The 26,325-nt window shown below is 48.9% G+C and overlaps 1 protein-coding gene across 1 annotated transcript in view; it reads right to left on the bottom strand.

The window, feature by feature from the left end:
* Positions 1 to 592: 592 nt before the first annotated feature.
* ABCA7 (ATP binding cassette subfamily A member 7) overlaps positions 593 to 26,325 on the bottom strand; it is a 78,265-nt gene continuing 52,532 nt past the window's right edge. Inside the window, 20 exon segments of the mRNA XM_088671370.1 lie at positions 593 to 2,704; positions 3,373 to 3,610; positions 4,485 to 4,577; positions 5,450 to 5,553; positions 5,668 to 5,802; positions 6,184 to 6,325; positions 6,912 to 7,018; positions 9,509 to 9,571; positions 10,952 to 11,176; positions 11,178 to 11,180; positions 11,891 to 12,221; positions 12,614 to 12,712; positions 15,643 to 15,767; positions 16,638 to 16,792; positions 19,321 to 19,425; positions 21,680 to 21,722; positions 22,866 to 23,068; positions 23,240 to 23,306; positions 24,470 to 24,690; positions 25,444 to 25,581. Of these exon segments, the coding sequence (XP_088527496.1) occupies positions 2,573 to 2,704; positions 3,373 to 3,610; positions 4,485 to 4,577; positions 5,450 to 5,553; positions 5,668 to 5,802; positions 6,184 to 6,325; positions 6,912 to 7,018; positions 9,509 to 9,571; positions 10,952 to 11,176; positions 11,178 to 11,180; positions 11,891 to 12,221; positions 12,614 to 12,712; positions 15,643 to 15,767; positions 16,638 to 16,792; positions 19,321 to 19,425; positions 21,680 to 21,722; positions 22,866 to 23,068; positions 23,240 to 23,306; positions 24,470 to 24,690; positions 25,444 to 25,581 (2,729 nt within the window). The 3' untranslated portion in view covers positions 593 to 2,572.

Here is a 26,325-nt window from a genome sequence, read left to right as displayed (position 1 = left end):
TCCGGCAAAATTCAGGGGACATCTCCAAGGAGATTCACGCTCCCCTGAATTTGAAACGGAAACTGAATCCGATTTCTCCTGAAATGCAGAGCAATAGAGGACAAGGTGACTCTGCCATTTTAGATCGGCAGAGTGGGGATTCGAACCTTGGCCTCAGGTCCTCGTCCAACACCCTAATCACTGTACTGCACAGCCAGACGTTTGCCTCCTCCCTCCTCTGCCTTTTTCAGTGGGACCTCTCCAACTCATTTCTCGCTGGTGGAATCGTCCCAGAAGACAAAATAAAACGCAGAGGGAAGGAATTAGAATTCAGGGGTCAGCAAACTTATTCAGCAGGGGGCCGGTCCACTGTCCCTCAGACCTTGTGGGGGGCCGGACTATATTTTGAAGGGGGGGGGAAATGAACGAATTCCTATGCCCCACAAATAAATTCCTATGCCCCACAAATTCCTATGCCCCTTTAAATAAAAGCACACATTCTACTCATGTAAAAACATGCTGATTCCTGGACTGTTCGCGGGCCGGATTGAGAAGGCGATTGGGCCAGAATCTATGATTCTACAGACAGACACACAGGTGGCAAGAGGCGCTCTTAACAGAACATAGCATTTTTATTCATAGCATATATATATATATGTTTGTTTCCAACGTCCAGCATATAAACATAAGGAGCTGAAGGCAGAATGTACGATGAGGGTGAGCGGCCCCCATCTGCAGAAAGGACAGCAAAGCAGCTTGGGGGTACACCAGGGGCTGAGTCCGACCCCTGCCATGTGAGCAAGCCGCTGCCAGCTGCAAATAGAGACCCCCCTCCCTCTCTCACACTGTGCCACCGAACTCCCAGATTGTAAGAAGTGGGCACAGCCACGGGCCTTGAATTCCCCAGGCGTTTTTCCCCTAGAAAATTGCAGCAGCCAGCGCATTCTCTGAACGTCCGAACGACCACTCATGCTGAAAAACTATGCATATGGTTGTCCAAAAACTGGGGCAGGAGAGAACCCAGCAGAGAACGAAGGCAGGCGTTAATTTGAAATAGGGGTGCCATAGTTCCCCACCCCCGACATATCCGGGATTCATCCGTCGGAAAACCCAGGCGTATGGCAACCCGTGTGGGAAGTGTTGACATTTAATTTCCTTAAAAACACAGCCGTACCTTGGCTTTTGAACAGCTTAGTTCTCAAACGTTTTAGCTCCCAAACGCAGCAAACCCGGAAGTCACTGTTCCAGGTTGTGGACTATTTTCGGAAGCCAAACGTCAAGCGCGGCTTCCGATTGGCAGCAGGAGCTTCCTGCTGCCAATCGGAAGCTGTGCTTTGGTTTCCGAACGTTTTGGAAGTCGAACGGACTTCCAGAATGGATTCTGTTCAACTTGCGAGGTACGACTCTAGCTCTGAAAATTCCATTTTGGGGGTTGGGGTTGGGGGAATTCATTTTTAAAAAGTTCATCAACTTTGGCCAAAACGAGCTGGGCAACAAAATATCAACCACAGCAAAGCAGAGAAGGGGGGGAGACTCTGCTCAGGATGCGCTAGCGGCAAAAGCAAGAATAAGTTATTTTATGATGCACAGCAGCCATTTGCCAGAGGCCAAACTCCAAAGTTCTCAAAACACCTCCCGTTCTGCCCCTTTACCTAGCTCATAGCTGCCAAGTCTCCCGTTGAAAAAGTCCGGGATCAGCGGCGCGGCACCGGAAGTCGCTTCTATGCGTAGAAGCGACTTCCGGTACCACTCTGCCCGATTCCCGGTGCCCAGACATGGGCAGAGCGGCACCCAAAATCGGTTCTGCGCATGTCCAGACATGCGCAGAAGGAGCCTCCCTGGCAGGTAGGAAATCGGGGGGTTTATAGGATTTTTTTTCTATTCGGGATAACAGCGGGAAACGGATTAAAATCCGGGAGGTTCCCGCGAAAAACGGGAGACTTGGCAGCTATGACCTAGCTGCAACCCCCCCCCCCCAGCTTTTAAATTGTTGGTTTCTCTAATGCTGCGCCTGCCAAGTCCAGCAATTTAAAACCAGCTTGCAAAAAGCTTTACTCCATCTTGTAAACGAGACCTTCCGGGATACAACATCGTTTTCACAGCTATGCTTAATTTTCCGCACATGATTCCCACCTAATATATACTTCGCATGTGTGTGTGTGTGTGTGTGTGTGTGTGAATGCAAATACACAATTTTTGCATGTGGAGAAAATTCGGCAGAACGCGAATCCCGGAAAAACGGCCCCATTTCAGTTCGTGTATTGGTTCGGGAAGGGCAAATGAGGTAGGTTCAGATCTCCAAATTCATTTCTCTTCCCTGCCCGCCCCCCCCCCCACAGCTCCATACCTACATATTCTCTGCTTTCCAGACCCCCTTACCGGAGGGATCTAAGGATGGGGGGCACTGCCTGTTAAGCATTAGCTCCTGAGAGACCCCGTCCTTACATTCGCTCCTTTGAGAAGGCAGAGCCTCTGAGACGCAGGGAAATGGAGGGGGTCACTCGTGTGGGTTCAAGTCCACCTTCAGGGGCGTGGAGACGACCCCCCCCAATGCCCCACCCTCAATACGAGGTTCAAGTCCCGATCGTGTCTCTCAAACCCGGGTTTCTTCTAAGTTCTTGTCCTCCAGTAAACCGAGGATTCTTCTCCAGCGGCTGGGGGCTGGGGAGTGGTCCGCGGGGGAGCTATCCTCGTCGCTTTGGTCTTTGGCGAAGTGAACGAACACCTTGCGGCAAAAGGGAACGGGGCGGTGAGAGAAAGCCAAAGGAGGATATTACATTTTAAAATGGCGTTATTCTTTACAAAAGGGGATGTGGGTGGCACTGTGGGTTAAACCACTGAGCCTAGGGATTGCCGATCAGAGGGTCGGCGGTTCGAATCCCCGCAATGGGGTGAGCTCCCATTGCTCAGTCCCTGCTCCTGCCAACCTAGCAGTTCGAAAGCACATCAAAGTGCAAGTAGATAAATAGGTACCGCTCCAGCGGGAAGGTAAACGGCGTTTCCATGCGCTGCTCTGGTTCGCCAGAAGTGGGCTAGTCATGCTGGCCACATGACCTGGAAGCTGTACGCTGGCTCCCTCGGCCAATAAAGCGAGGTGAGCGCCGCAACCCCAGAGTCGTCCGCAACTGGACCTAATGGTCAGGGGTTCCTTTATCTTTACCTTTACCTTTATTCTTCACAAAACCACTCCGTTTTGGACCGGCCAAATTCTCCAAGTGACCTTCAAGGGCCCAACCTCTAAAGTTAAGTTACCAGTCCTTATGACTGCAGGAATCGGAATGAAACTGGGTGGATTCTCAGAAGTGTGAAGGGAAACAAAACAGGGGGAAGTTTTGTTTGGAAAGAGTATTTGGGGGGCTGTTAGGGGGTCCCCACTCACACCGCCGGCCTCACCTGGTCGAGGGTCGTTTGCGAAACGGAGTAATCTTCAATGTGGAAGGTGGTCTGGTGAGCTGAGAGGATGCCAAAGATATTGGCCAGGGAGCAGCTGCGAGAAGGCAGCTGGTACTGGAGGGTGCAATGGTGCTTCTCCTTCAAGATGATTCCGGGGAAAGAGTCTTGGATGAATTCCTCCACAGGACCCAGGTCGGCGCTGGAGACCCGGAGGACGATGGTGTAGCCGTCTCCGAACCTAGGCAGAGAAACCGGGGCGGGAACAGGGGTTGTTGTTTCGGCGAGAAATTCAGGAGTAAAAGGAATAAAAAAGATAAAGATCCATTCTCTCCAACAGATATAAGGGTTTCCATCTCTCGGCCTGACCCGCCTCACAGGGTCGTTGTGGGGATCAAATGGGGGGAGAGGACCGAGGCGAGAGAGAAATGCCGTAAATGAAATAAAAATAAGTAACGCAGGCCTATTCGTTTCAGTTAGGTCTACTCTTGAGTCTAAGCCGGCTGAATTACACCCACAGTCTGTGGCGGCATCTGCACCTCACATTTGAAACACGTTTAAAGCGCTTGGTTTGCCTCAAAGGATCCTGGGATCTCGTTCTGGCTAGGTAAAATAAAATCTAGGGGTAAAGCAGGCTCAGAGAGAGGGGGTGTGACTTATGTGAGGGGTGTGGCCTGGAGGGAGGAGGTGTGGTTTATGCAAGGTGTGTGGCCTGGAGAGAGGAGGTGTGACTTATGTGAGGGGTGTGGCCTAGAGGGAGGAGGTGTGGTTTATGTGAGGGGTGTGGCCTGGAGAGAGAAGGTGTGACTTATGTGAGGGGTGTGGCCTAGAGGGAGGAGGTGTGGTTTATGTGAGGGGTGTGGCCTGGAGAGAGGAGGTGTGACATAATGTGAGGGGTGTGTCCTGCAGAGAGGAGGTGTGGTTTATGTGAGGGGTGCAGCTTAGAGTGAAGAGGTGTGGTCAAAGTGAGGGGTTGTGGTCTGGAGAAAGGGGGTGTGATCAAAGTGAGGGGTGCGGCCTGGAGAAAGGGGTGTGGCCTTTAGGACTGAAATCCCACCCCCAAACAGTACATTATCAATACAAAACAGCCTTCCCCATCACCGCCCGAGGCTCACTTGTTCTTCAGATGCTGCACACTCCCCAGACATCTGAAACGGCCGTTCACCATGATCGCCATCCTGGTGCAAAGTGCCTCGCACTCCTCCATGCTAGCAGGGGGGAGAAAAGAGGAGAAGGAAGGGCGGTTAGCTCCTTTCAGCCTCACCCCCAATGTTTCATATGGTGCCTCTCTGGTAAATGGCGGGGGAATCTGCACCTGTGGAATTTCTGCCTGGATATTCACCCTGGTTGCTGGGAGGGAGAATGGGGCCTTTCGCAGATCTGCATGGCTAAAATAATTATAATTATAATTATAATTATAATTGATTATACTCCTATTGATCTGATGAAGAGAGCACAGCAGAGGCTATACTTTATGAGAATCCTCCAGAAAAACAATCTCTCAAAGGAGCTGCTGAGGCCATTTTACCACTGTATTGTAGAAAGTGTATTAACCTATGGTCTGTGTGGTGTGTGGTTTGGGAGTTGCACGGTTGGGGAAAGAACAGCGCTGTCCAGGGTCGTAAAGACTGCGGAGAGGATAATTGGGTGCACTCTTCCCACTTCGGATCAAATCTATGCCTCCAGGTGCAAAAGAAAGCTGCAGATATTGTGCAAAACAGTGTGCGCCCCAGAAATGATCTCTTTCAGCTTCTGCCTTCTGGAAGGAGGTATAGGGTCATAAAGACCAGAACGAGCCGCCTGAGAAATAGCTTTTATCCGAGAGTGATTTCGATTTTGAATGCAGAGAAAGGCAGTCGGTGAGGGAGGGTCTGTATTCAGTCATGGGGCATCAGAGTTCTAGGAGATAAATCAGGAGGGGTATTAGAGTTTTTAGGGAGTAATTATGCTGATGGTTGTGTAAGTATGATGTAGATGTTCAATTTCGTTGTCTGCCTGGGACAATGACAATAAAGATTATCATATCATATCGATTCTAAATCCAGAGAGAGAGAGAGAGAGAGATTTTGCCTTTGTTTACCTGTGGGACGTGAGGACCACCGACCGGCCGTCCCTTATCACGCCAAGGATGCAGTTCCAGAGGAAGCGCTTGGCCCGAGGGTCCATTCCCGTCGTCGGCTCATCCTGGAACCCCGCAAGCAAACGAAATTTCAAGCCACTTTCGCGAGGCCTCGCCAGGTTCGCTAACACTGCTCCCCCCCTTCCAGCTTTAAAAATGGCCGACGATGAATCACTGACCAGAAAGATGACCGGTGGCGCTCCGATGAGCGCGATGGCCGTGGAGAGCTTGCGTTTGTTGCCGCCGCTGTACCGCCCGGCGGGCCTGTCCGCGTAGGCAGCCAGGCCAAGCGTCGACAGCCCCCATTTGACCACCTGGCGGGGAGAGAAATACCAGTTGGGCAAGAGGTGCGGAGCCCAGCAGCAGGAGGCGCCAGAGCAAAAGGCAGGCAGAGCCAACAGAACCTAGATTTGCCCCCATAATAATAATAATAACACAGGCGTACCTTGGGAGTTGAAAGGAATCTGTTCCGGACGTCCGTTTGACTTCCCAAACGTTTGGAAATCAAAGCGCAGCTTCCGATTGGCTACAGGAAGCTCCTGCAGCCGATCGGAAGCCCCGTCGGACGTTTGGCTTCCGAGATGCAAGGTACGACTGTAATAAACAACCAAGGCACTATCTGAGCATGCACAGAGTGCTTTTTCAGCTGCTGTGCCGCCAGGGTGCCAGAGAGCCGGCGTTTTTGCAACTCTTACCCCAGGAATTTCGGTCTCCGGAACCCCGCGCAGGCGAGAGTAGAAGACGAGATGTTCGCGTCCGGTTAGCAGGTCGTTGATGGCGTCAAACTGGGGGCAATACCCCATGTTCTGGTGGACGGCTTGCAGGTCAGTGAGCACGCTGTAAGTGAGGGGGTGAGAAAGGTGGGTATTGGAGAGAGAGGAGGCTTGAAGCAAGAAATAATGATCATGCCAGGTAAACACAGGTCTCTCTACCCCCCCCTTTTCTTAAATTTTCAATTATACTTTTCAAGTTTATACATTTCACTCATTTTACAATCATTTCGACATTTTCAAACTCGACTTCCTTCCCCCTTTCTTTCTGCGGTTCCTTAAATTCATTTTTAATATCTTCCGCATATTCAAATTAACTTAATTTGCTCATTTATTCATCTAAATATATACTCTTATAAAACTGCAGGTCATAACGATAACCCTGCCAATGTTCTTATCTGTTTGCAGTTTATCTGTAAAAATTCAAGAAACCATTTCCATTCCTTTATTTAAAAACGTTTATCTCGGTTTCTTATTCTTCCAGTTTTACAGTTTATTTTTAACATCCTTTTCATTTCATTACACATCATTTCCCAGTAAAGCTTTAACCATACTACAAGACCACCACGTATGATAAAAAGAACCTTCTTTCTCTTTACATTTCCAACACTTACTTGATTTAGATTTAGGTGCTTTTGCCAATTGGCACTGACCTGTAGCCTTTCAGGAAGGCCCTCCCCGACGTCACCTGCGAGTCTCCCGTTAGCATTTTGAAAGTTGACGTTTTCCCAGCGCCGTTGACCCCCAGGAGACCAAAACACTGCGGGAAAAGATTTTGTTGGACTTTTGCGCCAACACAGAGCGTGCGCAGCGACTGAGGGCGAAGAATCATAGAATCATAGAGTTGGGAGAGACCAGAAGGGCCATCCAGTCCAACCCCCTGCCAAGCAGGAAACAACCATCAAAGCATTCCTGACATATGCCTGTCAAGCCTCTGCTTAAAGACCTCCAAAGAAGGAGACTCCACCACACTCCTTGGCAGCAAATTCCAATGCCGATCAGCTCTTACTGTCAGGAAGTTCTTCCTAATGTTGAGGTGGAATCTTCTTTCTTGCAGTTTGAATCCATTGCTCCGTGTCCGCTTCTCTGGAGCAGCAGAAAACAACCTTTCTCCCTCCTCTATATGACATCCTTTTATATATTTGAACATGGCTATCATATCACCCCTTAACCTTCTCTTCTCCAGGCTAAACATACCCAGCTCCCTAAGCTGTTCCTCATAAGACATCGTTTCCAGGCCTTTGACCATTTTGGTTGCCCTCTTCTGGACACGTTCCAGCTTGTCAGTATCCTTCTTGAACTGTGGTGCCCAGAACTGGACACAGTACTCCAAGTGAGGTCTGACCAGAGCAGAATACAGTGGTACTATTACTTCCCTTGATCTAGATGCTATACTCCTATTGAAATAAAAGGCTGTCCGCAATATCTCTGCTTAGTTTTATTTCAAAACCATGGCAGTGAACGCTGCGAGCCATCACTCCTCCTCGCCAGCCCCCAGCAGCAGCTTACAAAACATTTGATCAACTTAAATACAGCTCCAAATAATCAATTATCCTATCACATCCCTTCCTGCATCTGGTGCATAAAGTCACTCCCCTTTCCAATTAGGCAATAAGGCAAGAGACCACAGCTACCCTGTTTTCCCGAAAGTAAGACATACCCATAAAATAAGCCGTAGCAGGATTTCTACGCATTTCCGCAATATAAGCCATACCCCGAAAATAAGACATGGGCGCGGCGCCCCCCCCCCCCGGCAACAGCTCGCTGCCCTTGGCCCTGCCGCAGTGAGCCCTTCCCACTGGAATGAGACACCCCCGAAAATAAGCCATAGTGTGTCTTCTTGAGGAAAAATAAATATAAGACAGTGTCTTATTTTCGGGAAAACACGGTAGGTAGGTCAAACTGCAAACATACACCTGTAGGCTTCAATTAACCAACCCCGTTCCTGCGTAGCATCACGGACCACTTTAAGATAAAGAAAAACCAACAGTTTTGCATGAGCGGAAAAGGCGATCTGCGTCTGGGTACCAGTTACAAACAGAGGCGTAGTGCTCAAATACCGGGAGGTGTCCCAAAGAAGTAGCAATCCTGCAGCAGGAGCGCTGTCTCTCTGCATGGAAGGAGAGCTTTTTTGCCCACCTTTTGATGGGGGAGGGGCAAAGTGGGTCCCCCTAGATCTACCCAGAGTGGCTGGGGAGACCCAGCAAGATGGATGGGGTATAAATAATAAATTATTGCTGTTATTATTACCTACTCTTCTGGTGTTCTTATGAAAGCTAGATCTATTGGAATATCGCTTGTAGTTTAAGGGTGACTTCTGGACACGACGGAGATGTAAAAGATTTGGATCATCGTAAAAGATGCGGGAAGAAATGATTAATAAGGTAAAAAAAGGTAAAGGTAAAGGTCATCTGGACAGTTAAGTCCAGTCAAAGGCGACTCTGGGGTTGTGGCGCTCATCTCACTTTCAGGCCGAGGGAGCTGACGTTTGTCCGCAGACAGCTTTCCGGGTCATGTGGCCAGCAGGACTAAACTGCTTCTGGCGCATGAGGAAACACCGTTTACCTTCCTGCCAGAGCGATACCTATTTATCTACTTGCACTGGCGTGCTTTCGAACTGCTAGGTTGGCAGGAGCTGGGACAGAGCAACGGGAGCTCACCCCGTCGCGGGATTCGAACCGCCGACCTTCTTATCGGCAAGCCCAAGAGGCTCAGTGGTTTAGACCAGAGTGCCACCTGTGTCCCAAATGATTAATAATTGGACCTACAAAAGGCGGGGGGCGTGGAAGTCCAGGAGATTCCTTGGAACCTTATTTTTATGATGGATGTTTGATATATCTCTGTAAAATTTCAATTTGAAAAAACAAATAAATAAATTTAAAAAGACATCTTCTGCGCAGCAATATGCGGGGAGGGGGGCACTGTCCTGTGTTTGGACACCCCAGACAGCCTCTTATCTGGTCAGGGATGCCAACTTAAATAAAATATTTGGGGGGGAGGGAGACAGCGGCCAGGTAAGTCCCACCCCACATAATAAGATCACAAGATGCAACACATACACACCATTTGAACAGCAATGCCCAGCAACTTTGGGGGGCCCTCGAATATTATAGGGGGGGGGGTCAAAGGGTTATCTGCCCCTAGGAGCTGTCCCCTGCGCATCTAGCCCACGCAGAAGGTGGGAGAATCCTGAGTGCGGGAGATGCCTCTCCTTGAGAACTCCTGATTCCTACCCCGCAAGGTCACTTACTTCCCCCGGAGGGATCCCCACGCACAAGCGATCCACCGCTGGCTTCTTGGTCCTCCGGTAGATCTGGGGAAAGAATAGCAAGGCTGGCAGTCACATCTGAATTCCTCTCCCCGCCCACTAGGGAGCGCTTCCAGATTGACACGCTTCCTTCGCAGGGCGAAGGAGCATCTTCCTGCCCCGCCCTCCAGGCGGGGCCTTCCCGGTGGTTGCTCCCAAACTTTGGGATCCCCTCTGCAGGGAAGCCATACCAGCTGCCTCCTCCTTGTTCTCCTGCTAGCGACGGAATACTGTTTTATATTTCGACAGGCCTTCAGGAAATGACTGTAACTTAAGGAAAGATCTTTGCTCCCCCTCCCCCATCCAGCTCCTATATTTTAATAGAATTCTCTTTTAGATTTAAACATTCCTCTTCTCCCGGGCCTTCAGCTAATTAAATAACCCACGGCCTTTTAAGAAAGCTTTTAATGTTTAACAGACCATTGTATTTTAATATTTTGTTGGAAGCAGCCCAGAGTGGCTGGAGAAACCCAGCAAGATGGGCGGGATATGAATAATAAATTATTCAAATAATAATATACTCACATACCTTGGATCCCAAACGCCTTGCAAGTTGAACGTTTTGGCCTCTGAACGTCGTGAACTCAGAAGTGAGTGTTTGGGTTCGCGGGTGTTTTTTGGAACCCAAACGTCCGGCGCGGCTTCCACGGCTTCCAATGGGCTGCAGGAAGCCGCGTCTTGGTTTCCGAACGTTTTCGGAAGCCGAACGGACTTCCGGAACGGATTCCGTTCGGGAACCAATGTACGACCGTACTACATACCTTCCAAGTCCCGGGACCGGCAGCCATGTAACACCGAAAGTTGTGTCGACGTAACTTCCGGTGTCGCTTTGCCCTTCTAAGGGCACCAAAAATGGCCGCCGCTGGCTTCAAAAGTCGCTTGTATGAATGTCAGGAAGTGCGTCGACGCAACTTCCGGTGTCGCTCCGCCCATCTATGGGCACCAAAAGTGGCCGCCGCCAACACTGGAAATCGCGTCTATGCGCTTCCGGTCATGCGTAGATGTGACTTTTGAAGCCGGTGGCGGCCATTTTTGGTGCCCATAGAAGGGCAAATCGGAAAGAAAAAAAATGGCCGCCGGCAGGAGAAAATAACGGAGAAAAATGGGAGACGAAGTGATACGGGGACCACCAGAAAAAGGTAAGTAAAAACGGGGGTTTCCCGGGGAAAACGGGGTACTTGGCAGCTATGCCGTACTAGCCTTTGATTGCAAATTGCTGCAAAATGTGGGGAACCCAATTTAAAGTTGTGGAAAATGAAAAAAGAAGAGTAGAAGGGGAGTTGGCAGGACCCTTCCCTAGCGACACACGTACGACTTAAAGAAATCAATCGCCCGTCAAAAGGTGCCGTGCGTTTGCCCCTCCCTGCTCGCCCCCCTGCCCCTCACCTTCGTCAGCTGTTGCAGTACGAGGATGTCCCCAGCTGGGACCCCACCGGTGACCCTCTTCCGTTCCTTGGCGACGTCCTCGTCCTCTTCTCCCAGCGGGGACTCCTTGACCGGGGAGGGCCTGGAAGGAGAAGGCAACGTAAAGACCCCCTCCAGCAGCTCTTGGAACTGTAGAGTTGGGGAAAGAGACCTGGGGGTTATCTAGCCCAACCCCCTTGCAATGCAGGAAATTTTCACCAATAATTATAATTATTATTATTACTATTTGTACCCCACCCATCTGGCTGGGTTTCCCCAGCCACTCTGGGCTGCTTCAAACAAAGATTTAAAATACATTAACATGTCACACATTAAAAATTTCCCTGAACAGGGCTGCCTTCAGATGTCTTCTAAATGTCGGGTAATTATTTATCTCTTTGACATCTGACGGAAGGGCGTTCTACAGGGCGGGCGCCACCACTGAGAAGGCCCTCTGCCTGGTTCCCTGTAACCTCAATTCTCGCAGTGAGGGAACCGCCAGAAGGCCCTCGGCACTGGACCTCAGTGTCCGGGCTGGACGATAGGGGTGGAGGCGCTCCTTCGGGTCTACTGGGTCGAGACTGTCGGAGCTGGACACCAGTGTCCGGGCTAGACGATGGGGGTGGAGACTCTCCTTCAGGGATACTGAGCCGTTTAGGGCTTTCAAGGTCAGCACCAACACTTTGAATTGTGCTCGGAAACGTCCTGGGAACCAATGTCGGTCTTTCAAGACCAGTGTTATGTGGTCTCAACGGCCGCTCCCAGTCCCCAATCTAGCTGCCACATTCTGGATTAGTTGCAGTTTCCGGGTCACCTTCAAAGGTAGCCCCATGGAGAGTGCATGGCAGTAGTCCAAGCGGGAGATAACCAGAGCATGCACCACTCTGGCCAGACAGTCTGTGGGGCAGGGAGGGTCTCTGCCTGCGTACCAGATGGAGCTGGGATACAACTGCAGTGGAATTTCACTAATACCATTCCAATTTCAGTGTGAATTAAACCAATTATACTTAACGCCAGCCTTTCCTCAAAGTGGGGTGGGGGGTCAGGCTTTACCTGAGGAGGCGGGAGCCCCCCAGCCGCTTCAGGGCAATCCGGGAGCATCTTCCGAGACTTCTGGGAGCTACAGACACAGCCCGGGGATGGGTTGGCCAAAGTCCAGTTGCCGTTCTCGAAAAACGAAGCCAGCGCCGGCGACACTTCCGGGGTCATGAAGCCCCGTTCGTAGGGGGCCACCGACGGGCACGGAGCCTTCCTGAAGCCCTCAAGGCAAGCAAAGAGGTCATGGGGTGTGTGGCCCCAGGGTAGTGGCCCCAGGGGAGCCAATTTGAATAAAATATGGGGGGTCAGGTAAGTTGCACCCCACATAATCGATTCCATGGCGGAGCACCCACCCACCCATGCCCATCAACCCCCATCAACTTTGGGGAGCCCTCAACCCCCTCAAACCATCCCTAGCTAGCAGGACCAGTGGTCAGGGATGATGGGAATTGTAGTCCCAAAACATCTGGAGGGCCAAGTTTGATGGTGTTTCCTGTTTGGCAGGGGGTTGGACTGGATGGCCCTTGTGGTCTCTTCCAACTCTATGATTCTATTATTCTAAGTTTGGGGGTGCCTGCCTTAAACACTGCTCTGTGAGGTACTCACAGCTCTGGAAGGTCCCTCACACACTTGGTCCCAAAGCCAGGTTCACGGAGAAGAGATTCGAGGAGCCGGGAGGAGCCAACATCCCCCAGGGAGTCGTCACTGCGGGGGGGGGGAGGAATAAGAAGGAAGGAAGGAAGGAATCTTTATTTGCATCAGCCATCGGCCAAAGCAATAAAACAACAATGTGATATACAAAGAATAGAAATAAAAAAATCGTCCCTCAAGTCCAGCTGAGGGCAAGACATTCAATCTTGCGAGAGTCGAAGCACGTCTATATTTTGGAATTGCTGGGTTATGAAAATAGGGTGCCAGAGAGTCGAAAGGGGAAGATGGAAAATAATCATGCCATGGGCAAAATGTCCTTATTGTGGCCAAGTCATTCTAACACTCGATATCATTTAGGCACTGAAAAATTAGAATTGTTGCTTTACTAAAACCCAAAGTGAGTAGCTGTTGTGGTGATAAACCACCAGAGTGAAGTTTTTGATGGACAATTTTAGTCCAGGCGCTCTTGTGACAATCTTGCAGCGCTAGAGATATTAGACCAGGGGGATTTGAGTTGAGGTGAAGCCAAAAGTTAAGTGTTCTGCACCAGATCTGTCATTCTACCAAGGGAAGAGAATACGAGTCTCCTAACTGGTGGAGGAATTTTTCCAGACCTGTGGGGTTTGGTTGCCTTCCAAAAACCATGGAGGAAATTATTGCGGCCGGCAAGGTAGGGAGCAGAGGGCACAGAGAAATGACCATTGTCTGCAGACCAAAAAAGTTCACGGAAGATGGTCAAAACTTTTTACGTATGTGACCACAGCAGCCATAGTTCTGCATGCGCAGAAATGGCAAGGAGGCCAGGTTCCCACAGAAGAGGAACGGATTTTGAAGGACTACAGCGGCACCTCTGTTTACGAACGTAATCTGTTCCAGAAAACCGTTCCGAGTTCTGAAACGTTCAAAAGCCAAAGGGCGGTCCACAGAAAATTGAGAAAAATAACATGTACACGCAGTGGAAGCCATTCGACTTCTGTTTGAAAATGGAAACATTGACTTCCGGGTTTCCAGCGTCCAGTAACCGAAACATCCGACTTCCGAGACGTTCGAAAACCGAGGTTCCGCTGTATGTGAATGACGGCAAAAATAAAAAAGACCCGAATGAAGGAAAAACATACGGAAGAATGGAGTTCTTTTCGGACTTAAATAAAAAATATTGTATACCACGGCAAGGCCCAGGCGGTATCTGGTTTTCAACCAGCTAAACATCGTGATATCCTGATAAATCACAATGTCTGAAATATGGGTGTAGAGCAGGCACCCCCAAACTTCGGCCCTCCAGATGTTTTGGACTACAATTCCCATCTTCCCCGACCACTGGTCCTGTTAGCTAGGGATCATGGGAGTTGTAGGCCAAAACATCTGGAGGGCCGCAGTTTGGGGGTGCCTGGTGTAGAGGCACGGGCTGGCTTCACAGTTTTCCCTGGTTACGATTTTTGCATGGCACACAAACAATTCACGTTATATTGCCGGGTTGACAGTTATGACACCGACATCATGATACGGGCTTCAAACCAGTTTCGGACCGTTTACTGATATATCGCCCAACCTGGAGATCTTTCAATCCCCTGCAAAATTCAGGCCAAACTCCCAGAGGCAAAGTTTCCAAAGGTTTGGTCCTCTCCAAGGAGGGGTTCTGAGCAGTGCCTGATTTATGTATAAGCTAAACAAACTATAGCTTAGGGCCCCACTCTCTTGGGGGGGGGGCAAAAAAAATTAAAGGAAAAAAACCACTTCCAAAATATAAGATAAAAAACCAATAAAATAAAACCTATGTACAGCAACAGTGTTTTGTGTTGTGTCGGCTCCTAGGATGTAAGTCATGGGCCCCGCCTGCTAGCCTGCTCACTCAAATATCACTGGTTTGCTCCTTTCTATATATAGGGTGCCTTCATTCTGCTATTTATAATTACTATTAGTAGTTGGCATCATATATTTGCACCTATTATTATTTCATGTTATAGCAAGTTTCTAGAGACTAGAATCAGGGGTCAGCAAACTTTTTCAGCAGGGGGCCGGTCCACTGTCCCTCAGATATTATGGGGGGCCGGACTATATTTTGGAAAAAAATATGAACAAATTCCTATGCCCTAAAAATAACCCAGAGATGCATTTTAAATAAAAGGACACATTCTACTCATGTAAAAACACCAGGCAGACCCCAGAAATAACCCAGAGATGCATTTTAAATAAAAGGACACATTCTACTCATGTAAAAACATGCTAATTCCCGGACCGTCCGCGGGCTGGATTTAGAAGGTGATTGGGCCGCATCCGGCCCCCGGGCCTTCATTTGGGGACCCCTGGACTAGATGGTGAGTCTTTGGAAATTGTGTTTCTAAAGGAACTTTTGTTATTGGCCAATGCCAATGTGTTACGAATAAAAAATCATTTTAAGTCATTTCACTATTAATATACTTCTTCTTAATTGTATTTCATTATTAATGTACTTCTTCTTAATTGTATTTCAGGTCAACCATTACTTTGATAAAATACAGTGGTACCTTGGGTTAAGAACTTAATGCGTTCCAGAGGACTGTTCTTAAACTGAGACACCACTTTAGCTAATGGGACCTCCTGCCATAGCTGCCAAGTTATCCCTTTTTTACAGGGATTTTCCCTTATGCTGAATAGGCTTCCTCGCGAGAAAAGTGAAAACTTGGCAGCTATGCCTCCTGCTGCCGCCGCACCACCAGAGCACAATTTCTGTTTTCATCCTGAAGCAAAGTTATTAACCTGGGGTACTATTTCTGGGTAGGCGGAGTCTGTAACCTGAAGCGTCTGTAACCCGAGGTACCACTGTGCATATCTTGTGATGTGAAAATTTACTTTAGATACCTCTTAGGTCCATAAATTTACCATACAGTATATATTCAACACAAAAAAACAGCGACAATGTGTTGTTGGACCTATAAAGGGCCCCGTTACCTTCAGTAGCCGAGGGCCTCACCAAACCTAAATCCGGCCCTGGTTCTGAGACGCACCTGATGAAGGTATATTGAGGTCCGTACATCCAGGGTTCGAGGCGCAGAGGGGGGTACTTGCCGAATGGGGGTACGATGAGGCTGAAGAGGAGGGCGATGCAGACAAAGACGGCAGGAAGCACAATCTGCAAAAGGAGGAAGCGGGCAGATCAGTCGCAGGCAAACCTCTCCGGTCGCCTCGTAGAATCGTCGAGCACGAAGGGACCCCAAGGGTCACCCAGCCCAAAGGCAGGAATATGCAGCTGCCAACCGGAGAAGAATTGAACAATCACAGGCAACACGCGGTCAGTTGATGTACCTGTTAGGACCATTTAGCTGGTATTTATTCATTATTGGTTATATATACAGTCATACATCTGGTTACGTTCGCTGCAAGTTGCGTACATCATGGGATACGAACGCGCCGAACCCGGAAGTACCGGAACAGGTTACTTATGGATTCGGCGATTCTATTGCACTTTAGACTGAGATTAGTAATGTTTGTACACTATTGAAAGTATGCGTCAGGACATTGCATTTGTATAGATATTACAGTGGAACCTCGACTTACGGATTTAATCCGTTCCGAACGGACCTTTGTAAGTCGAAAAAAATCATAAGTAGAAGCCTATGGGGAATTTTTTTTAAAAAAATCCATAAGTCGAAGCAACCCCTATTAAAAATTTGTAAGTCGAAAAAATCCTATTTGCGCCGCATCCAAAATGGCAGACGGAGCTCCGTTCGTAACTCGAAACATTCGTACGTCGAGTCATTCGTAAGTTGAGGTACCACTGTATTTAATATTTTTCACTGTCTGTCGTCACGGCTTTTGTTTTGTGTTTGCAAGGGGGTTGGGCTGGATGACCCTCGGGGTCCCCTTTCCAACTCTACGATTCTGCAGGCCAGCCTCGAGAGAGACCCCCAGCTCCCCAGTTCGTCTCCCTCCCTCCCTCCCTCCCTGGCCCACCCTCCATCCTCTTCCAAACCCCCAACGGAAGAGGAGTCGGGCGTTATACTTGCGCAAGAATTCCCCTGGTGCTCCTCCGGGCGTACAGGAGGCGCTTAGTGAAGAGGGCGCGAAGCTGTTGCCGCACCAGCGCCCAGCCCGCCAGCTGGTGGGAGGCTTGCACCCCCATGCCCCTCAAGAGGTCCGTCTCCTTGGCTTCTTCCGCTGCCGGAAAGAAGGGAGAGAGGGAAGCCGTGCAGCTGAAAATCCAGGGGGCAAAAACCCACTTCTAAGATAACGCCAGCCTTCTTTATTTACGGTTGCAATCAAAACTATTCAACACACACTCCCATTGCAAAGCAGGTTCGCCATCAAAACGTGTTTTGGTTCGACTCTCTTAGTCTAGCAGTTAATTCTCCCATTTTGGCTAAGTCCACTAGTTTGTTAATGGATTTGTGGATATTGCTGTTTCCTTCCACTTCGGTGCTTATAAAATACTTGCCGCGGTAGTTGCATGCATAAACAATTTTATTTTCGGTAACTCTGGCCCAGTCAGACCTAGCAAAAAGGCTTCTGGGTTCCCCCTCTCTTTTGCCATTTAAAACTTCTTAATTAGTTCGTTACAAAATAATAAAAGAATTCCTTCCTGTAGCCCTTAGAGACCAACTAGGTTTGTCATTGGTATGAGCTTTCGTGTGCATGCACACTTCTTCAGATACCATGTGTGCATGCACACGAAAGCTGATACCAATGACAAGCTTAGTTGGTCTCAAAGGTGCTACTGGAAGGAATTTTTAAATTTTGTTTCGACTACAGCAGACCAACACGGCTACCTACCAGTAATTAGTTCGTTGTTTATCATTTCCCAGTGAGCTTTTTGGGTTGGTTTGTTTTTTGCAAAGCAGGGCCGTCTTAAGCACCTTTGGCGCCCTGGCGCCATGGTGCGACGGATCCCTCCAGCGCCCCCCGCCCCCCCCGTTTTCCAGCGCGACAGGCGGGCGGGCGGCCAGGCTCAGCGCGCAGCGGGGGTGCTGAGGGTGCTGCTGCGTGGCGGGTGGGTGCGCGGGCTTGCTGCGCGGCGGAGCGGCCGGCGGGTGGGCAGGCGAGGCTGCGTGGCGCCCCCCCCTGGCGGGCCAGCGCCGTGGCGCCCTGCGCCACCCAGCCTGGCCCTAAAGCCGGCCCTGTTGCAAAGTTACTAAAAGTACCATCCGCTCATTTACATTTCCAGCATTCCAACATTCCAAATTTCAAAAGATTCCGCTGGAAGAACGTTTTCAGTTGCATTCGAAATTGTTCAAAACCCCTCATTACAAATCAGATTTGTAATCAAAATTTTGCAGACTTTCCAGCCGTTTGCAAGGAGCAAATCCAATCGGGGCCCCAGCAATAGCTCCGCACGACAGATGCTTCAAGCGGTTCCCCCAAATTCAGCTGGAAATGCAATTTAAGAACGAGGCTGGAGAAGTTGGGATAACTTGCATTTATCACTGAATAATTTCAATTGCAACTGCAATTTATCTTATTGGTACTGCTCTGGCGTGAGGGATGCATTGCAACCATCAGCGCAGTATTTGCAGGACGCACCTTGTTGTTGCAAAAGGAAATAGTTTTAAACTGTTTTTAAGACGGCATTCTGACTGCTGTAACCTGAACCCAGGACCTTGGGGTGAAGGACGGGATTAATAATAATAATAATAATCCTGCCCCCAAAGCTTTTTTTTTTTTTTTTACCTTTCTTACGTCCTTTGACTTAAGCGTAAAGGTGGAGGAAGGAAGGGGAGAAAGGGAGAGAGAGAAAGAAAGAACAGAAGGGAGAAGTTAGATGCATCTCAAGCCCGCCAGCCCGCCCTTCAGGATTCGCACCCAGGACTTCCTGTACGTTGAGAAGCAAGGGGCAAACAGAAAAGCCGTTCCTATTTCAACTCCCCTATCTGTTTCTGCACTGGTTTGAGATTTTCGATTTTGTTAAAAAGAAAGAAAAAGACCACACAAAGCACACACAACGCATTTCTCCTGTGGCTCAGTTGGTAGAGCGTGAGAATCTTGCTCTCAGCGCCGGGGGTTCCAGCCCCACTTTGGGAGGAAGATTCCTGCATTGCAGGGGGCTGGGCTGGATGACCCTCGGGGTCCCTTCCAACTCAACAATTCCGTGGCTGCCTTTCCCCCTCCATGGCAACCATTTTGCGTGACGCCACACCTGCTCTATGGCAGCCATTTTGTGTAATGCCATTCCCCTTCTATGGCAGCCATTTTGCATGACGCCACACCTCCTTCACGGCAGCCATTTTGTGTTATGCCACATCTGCTCTATAGCAGCCATTTTGCAGGATGCCATTCCCCTTCTATGGAAGCCATTTTGTGTGACGCCACACCTGCTTTATGGAAGCCATTTTGTGTGATGCCATTCACCTTCCATGGCAGCCATTTTGCCTGACGCCACACCTGCTCTATGGCAGCCATTTTGTATGGTGCCACTCCCACTCCATGGCAGCCATTTTGTATGACGCCACTCCCCTTCTAGGGCGGCCCTTTTGCAACTCTCTCAAAAAGCCAACTGTGGCCACTGTTGGGGTGGGAAATACTGGAAACAGAAATCCGTTGGCACTGCAGACAAGTTTCTACCCCGACTGGAGGGCAGCGATCCTGGCGCTACAGAACTGAACCGCAGCAGATATCCTCTCCCAAGAATCTTGGTGGCACCCAAGAAGAGGGCGGCACAAAACCGACTTTTTCCGGAACCTTCCGGCACTTACCGGGCTCGGCGTCTGCTGCTTCCAAATCTTCGCTCAACGTCCGCAGGGTGTAACCAGAGGCCGGCGTGGACGTCCTGAGGTCGGCAGGGGCTGCCTCCGTGTCTCCTGCCCAGTGGTGAAAGAGGGTATCACCAAATTGGAAAATCGAATATTCCCAAAACTGAAAATTCGGACAGGGTTGTGCTTTTGGGGGGTTTTTTGTTTGTTTGTTTCCTTGCTCAAAATTGTTGAGCAAAGGTAGTTGTGAATATCTCTGCAAAAAAAACCTATTGAGCCTTTTTTCTATTTATTATTATGATCATCATCATCATTATTAATTCATTTATTTATTATTGTTATTATTAATTATTAATTTCATTTCTCTACCGCTTTATATTATTAAGGGGGGGGATCAAAGTGGTTTAAAAGGCAAAGGGACCCCTGACTGTTACGTCCAGTCGCGGACGAATCTGGGGTTGCGGCACTCATCTCGCTTTACTGGCCAAGGGAGCCAGCGTTTGTCCACAGTTCTTCCGGGTCATGTGGCAAGCATGACTAAGCTGCTTCTGGCGAAACCAGAGCAGCGCACGGAAACGCCGTTTACCTTCCCGCCGGAGCAGTACCTATTGATCTACTTGCACTTTGACGTGCTTTCGAACTGCTAGGTTGGCAAGAGCTGGGGCCACGGTGCCACCCACGTCCCAAAGTGGATTACAGCATATGAAAACATCCACTAAAACAATCCAGAAATAACGTTCCGGAAGAAAGTCAAATATGATGTATATACGGTCAAAGCGACGTTAATTTGCAGAAAACCAAAATATCACCTTACAAGATTTCAAAATATAAAACGTGACATAGGAGGTCAACTACGGAATATGTATTTGACACAAACGAAGTATTTTTAAAAAAGAAAAAAAACTTAAACATTCCAAAAGAAAACGGTGAAGTCAAATATAAGATGTCTGGGAATAGTTTCGGAGATTTAATAAAAATTATATGCAGTTGTCGGGACCCAGGTGGCGCTGTGGGTTAAATCACAGAGCCTAGGGCTTGCTGATCAGAAGGTCGGCAGTTCGAATCCCTGTGACGGGGTGAGCTCCCGTTGCTCGGTCCCAGCTCCTGCCCACCTAGCAGTTCGAAAGCACGTCAAAGTGCAAGTAGATAAATAGGTACCGCTCCAAGCGAGAAGGTAAACGGCGTTTCCGTGCGCTGCTCTGGTTCGCCAGAAGCAGCTTTGTCATGCTGGCCACATGACCCGGAAGCTGTCTGCGGACAAACGCCGGCTTCCTCGGCCTATAGAGCGAGATGAGCACTGCAACCCCAGAGTCGGACACGACTGGACCTGATGGTCAGGGGCCCCTTTACCTTTACCTTTATATGCAGTTGCAATCGAAATGATTCAACCCCCATTGCAAGTCAGGTTTGTTATGAATTTTTTTGCAGGTTTTCAGCTGTTTGCAAGGAGCAAATCAAAACTGCATTTTCAGCCAAATTTTGGGAGACCCCTTGAAGCTATTTCAGTGGCTTTCATTCAATTTGCAAACAGCTGAAAGTCTGAAATTTTTGATAACAAACCTCTGTGTGTGTGTGTGTGTGTGTGTGTGTGTGTATTCAAAAAAGAGTCAAGGGGATGGAGCGACTGCCATGTGAGTGAGGCTTGCAGCGTTTGGGGTTTTTTGTTTTGTTTTGTTTTAGTTAGCGAAACGGCGAGTAGAGAAGTTGAGAAATTTATAACGAAAGTGAATGGAGAATTATTATTTTTCTCCCTAAATGCAACAACGAAACGAATAAACCCAGTTTGGTCTCAGAGCAAAATATTTGGAGATTCACATTTCCCAGTCTGGAAATGAAAGTCTCAAGAGCACCTTTAGCAAATTCCTACCCCTCCAAGTTTCTAGTCCTCAGCATTGACAGACAGAATGAATGAATCTTCATTTGCGTCAGTCATCGGCCATAGCAATAAAACAACGACACGATATACAAAGAACAGAAATAAGAAGTCAATTACAATCATACTGCGGGTTAGAGACGCTTCAGGTTGCGTCTTTTCGGGTTGCGCACTGCGCAAACCCGGAAGTACCCAAATGGGTTACTTCTGGGTTTCGGCACTCGCGCATGCACAGAAGCACTAAATTGCACTTTGCACATGCGCAGAAGCGGCGAATCACAACCCACACATGCGCAGGCACAGTGCTGCGGGTTGCAAATGTGGGTTGCGAATGTGCCTCCCGCACGGATCATGTTCGCAACCTGAGCGTCCACTGTATATAAAATTCATTTTAGAGTTTGAATCAATAGTCAAATAGTGGACCTTATTCTGATTGATTGATTGATTGATTGATTGATTGACAGACAAGACAGCTGGCCTTCACGTTACCTGCGACATCGACACTGGTGTCTTCTGCCACCTTCAAGAAGATCTGGGGGGGAAAGCAAAATTATGCTTTAAAACGGGGGTGTCTTTTGGGACCCAGGGATCATAGGAACTACTTGTAGGCACCACAAAATGCCCATATCACAGACAGGAAAACGGAGGACATCTTTAAAAGAGGAATGGATTAACAATATAGATTTAAACCTCCGGGAGAAACTCTGGAAAAATGATTTGAAACTGACATTAGGAAGAACTTCCTGACAGTAAGAGCTGTTCGGCAGTGGAATTTGCTGCCAAGGAGTGTGGTTGAGTCTCCTTCTTTGGAGGTCTTTAAGCAGAGGCTTGGCAGCCATCTGTCAGGAATGCTTTGATGGTGTTTCCTGCTTGGCAGGGGGTTCTACTGGATGGCCCTTGTGGTCTCTTCCAACTCTAGGATTCTATGATCTGCGTTTTACTGAGAAAGAACTGCTCTTCATTATTTACAGACACAGAGGCTGATTACTTTCTTGCTGCTGATCAAACTCTGCTGATTTGAATTGGAAATAAAGGTTTTTAAGAACTTGGCAGGAGGAGTACGCACGGAAGCGTACTGAGCAAGTATCCTGACGCAGGAAAGAATTGGCACAGATAGCGGGCAGACAGGTTTATCTTACCTCCTGCCCCAGCATGCATAGCTGCCAAGTCTCCCGTTTTCCCCGGGAAACCCCCGTTTTTCCGGCTGTCCCCAGCCGAAAAAACAGATTTTTTTTGTTTTTCCCCGGTTTATTCCGGTGCGGCGGCCATTTTGGAACTGGGCGGAGCATCCTCAGAAGCGACTTTTGATGCTGCTCTGCCCAGTTCCAAAATGGCTGCAGCTCGACTTCTGGTGCGGCAGCCATTTTTGAACTGGGCACAGCAGCATCAAAAGTCACTTCTGAGCATGCTCCGCCCAGTTCCAAAATGGCCGCCGCGTTACTTCCGGTATGCTACTTTCGGTCCAGTCCCTTATTTTACAGAGAGGAACTTGGCAGGTATGAGCATGTTGTGCCGTATCTTTTTCAATATACGCCATAGATCACATTAGCACATTCATTATCACTACCACAGTGCCACTGTAGTGTATTTATATTATTAGCCTGCCGTGTTGCTTTCCGGATGGTCAGATTATTATTTTGCAACGCAGGGAGATCCTTTTTTCCCGTTTACCAACCTCTTCCAGGCTGGTGTTGGAAATCCCGTACCCCGAGATCCCCAGCTCCGCCAGGCGGGCGTCCAGCTCCCGGAACAGCTCCCCGAAAGCGCCGTCCTTGGCCCCGCTGTATGGGAGGATGTAGAGGATTTCCTGGCAGATATCCTCCGCCAGCCGAGACCCCGGGACCAGTTTTTGGATCACGGCTGTCAGCTGGGCCACATCTGCACAAAAAAGGAAAAGGAAAAATGTGGAAGGGTTTCGCGGCAGTCATACACACACACACACACACACACACACACACACACCCAGAGGATTCCCCGTCACCCCGTTTCGGGGCGGCCTTCCCCATCCGCGCCCGTCGCCGGCACATGGCGCTTTGCCAGGATTTGCACCTGTGCCCTCGCTGTTCTGCTCGCTGCCCAGACCGGTGTCACAACTTCTTTCCGAATCGCTGTCCGCCTGGAGAGGAGGAGGAGGAGGAGGAGTTGAAAGGAGCAGCCTTTGATGAGTTTGAGTTTGACTTCGATAGAACTTTTTAAAGTCCCTTGTATTAAGACGGATAAAACGGTTTCGAAATTGGATTGTTACGAATATACAAAAACAAGCAAAAAACAAGCAAAAAACAATGGCGCCAAGACGGGGAGTGGAGGGAAGTCAACTGAGTTAAGATTTATTATTTGAATTTTTGTTTGTGATGGTAATAATAATAATAATAGTAATAATAATTTATTATTTATACCCCGCCCATCTGGCTGGGTTTCCCCAGCCACTCTGGGCAGCTCCCAACAGATTATTAAAACATTTAGAATATTTAGAAGACATTTGAAGGCAGCCCTGTTTAGGGAAACTTTTAATGTTTAACAGACTATTGTATTTTAATATTTCTGTTGGGAGCCGCCCAGAGTAGCTGGGGAAACCCAGCCAGATGGGGCGGGGTATTAATAATAATAATAATAATAATAATAATAATAATAATAATAATATACTTTATATATTGGACTTTCTTCAGTAACCTTCTATTCTGGGTTGGGGATTATTATTATTATTATTATTATTATTATTATTATTATTATTATTTCATTATAAAATTAATAAATTGTATTTCAAAAAGAGAAAAGAAAGCTCCAAAAGGAGCTTGGTGTCCCCCCCACCGTCCCCCCTCCCCGATCACCCCATGTACCCCAATAAACTGAAAGCTCTCCTTTCAGAGAAAACCACCATCCTTCTTGTTGCTGTTGCTCAAATTTACCTTTTTGCAGGAGCTAGGACGCGGGGTGGCGCTGTGGCTTAAGCCACAGAGCCTAGGGCTTGCCGATCAGAAGGTCAGCGGTTTGAATCCTCGCGACGGGGTGAGCTCCCGTTGCTCAGTCCCAGCTCCTGCCAACCTAGCAGTTCGAAAGCACGTCAAAGTGCAAGTAGATAAATAGGTACCACTCCGGCGGGAAGGTAAACGGCGTTTCCGTGCGCTGCTCTGGTTCGCCAGAAGCGGCTTTGTTATGCTGGCCACATGACCCAGAAGCTGTACACCAGCTCCCTTGGCCAGTAAAGAGAGATGAGTGCCGCAACCCCAGAGTCGTCCGCGACTGGACCTAATGGTCAGGGGTCCCTTTACCTTTACCTACCTTTTTGCTGGTGAGGGCTGCCACCCCATTAGCGCCTGCCGGGTGGTGCCCCCTGCCTGCCTCTCTCTTCACCAGCGTCAGGTAGTAGCCCGTGCCCAGCTTGGTCTTGAGGAAGAGCGAGGACCCGCAGCAGCAAAGGCGGCCCTGGGATATGATGGCCACCCGGTCACCCAGGAGGTCGGCCTCGTCCATGTAATGCGTCGACAGGATGACCGTCCGGCCTGGCATTGGCGGGGAAAGAGGGGGGTGCGCTCTTTGAGCAAGCGGGTTGGATTCAAAAACACACCTTTCCTAGTTTAGCTCAGAGGCACCTAACCTTCGGAACACCCTGCCACTTGACCTCAGGCAAGGCTCCTTCTCTGGGCTCCTTTCTGCACCGGCTAAAAGCATTTCTTTTTTCGACGAGCCTACTAAAATACGTGGGCTAGGAAATATACTGGCAGACTGGCAAAAGAGTGCCTCTGTCTCTGCAGATCAGGGCCTAATGAAGATTTTGCACATTATCTTCTACATATATATAAAAGTGGTGAAGGTGCATGTGTGTTATTCTGCACTTTTCTCCCACAAGCACTTACCCGATCGTCCTGAAATTTGGCTACAACCTCAAACTCACATGTGAGCAGGTAATCATGCACTTACACTGACCAGCTGACACACCTAAGACAGGTAAAAACCTGTATTTGTGGTCAAATAATTGCGCCCTCCAGTGGACATTCAACAAACAACGGACAAACATACTCCCACAATCCCTCACGCCCCGGAGACCACGCCTCCAACAGAGAGCTAACCGCCCCGAGACCAAGCTGCTCCTCGGGGAACCAAGGCCGCCTCGGAGATCGCACAGCTAGTACCTGCATGAAATTAATTAGGGGCGACTTGCTCTACTACACCTGTGGGTCAAAATGCACTAAGCAAACCATCCCCACTCCATCCATCTCCAAATAAAAACCAAATAAATCCCCCACAACTCAGACCTGTACGGTACTTCAGCAGGAGGTCCCAGATGCCACGGCGAGAGTAGGGGTCGACGCCGGCCGTCGGCTCATCCAGAATCACCACCTTGGAGCCCCCCACGAAAGCAATGGCCACAGACAGTTTGCGTTGCATGCCACCTAGAAACACGAACAGTTCCTATTTTCACAGGAGAAACGTTGGAGGGGATGGAATAGGATGTCCCTATTTTCATGGGATAAATGTTGGAGGGGATGGAATAGGACGTCCCTATTTTCATGGGAGAAACGTTGGAGGGGATGGAATAGGACGTCCCTATTTTCATGGGAGAAATGTTGGAGGGGATGGAATAGGACGTCCCTATTTTCACAGGAGAAACGTTGGAGGGGGTGGAATAGGATGTCCCTATTTTCACGGGAGAAACGTGGGAGGGGATGGAATAGGACGTCCCTATTTTCATGGGAGAAACGTTGGAGGGGATGGAATAGGACGTCCTTATTTTCATGGGAGAAATGTTGGAGGGGATGGAATAGGACGTCCCTATTTTCAGGGGAGAAACGTTGGAGGGAATGGAATAGGATGTCCCTATTTTCATTGGAGAAATGTTGGAGGGGATGGAATAGGACATTCCCTATTTTCATAGGAGAAATGTTGGAGGGGATGGAGTAGGACGTCCCTATTTTCACGGGAAAAACGTTGGAGGGATTGGAATAGGACGTCCCTATTTTCACGGGAGAAACGTTGGAGGGGATGGAATAGGACGTCCCTATTTTCACGGGAGAAACGTTGGAGGGGATGGAATAGGACGTCCCTATTTTCACGGGAGAAACGTTGGAGGGGATGGAATAGGATGTCCCTATGTTCACGGGAGAAACGTTGGAGGGGATGGAATAGGATGCCCCTAT

The sequence above is a fragment of the Zootoca vivipara genome, chromosome 6 (genome assembly GCF_965207765.1).
Source record: "Zootoca vivipara chromosome 6, rZooViv2.hap1.1, whole genome shotgun sequence".
In the NCBI taxonomy this organism is placed as follows: Eukaryota; Metazoa; Chordata; class Lepidosauria; order Squamata; family Lacertidae; genus Zootoca; species Zootoca vivipara.
Note: the sequence above shows the minus strand (reverse complement) of the source record. Positions and strands in the feature narration are given on the sequence as shown.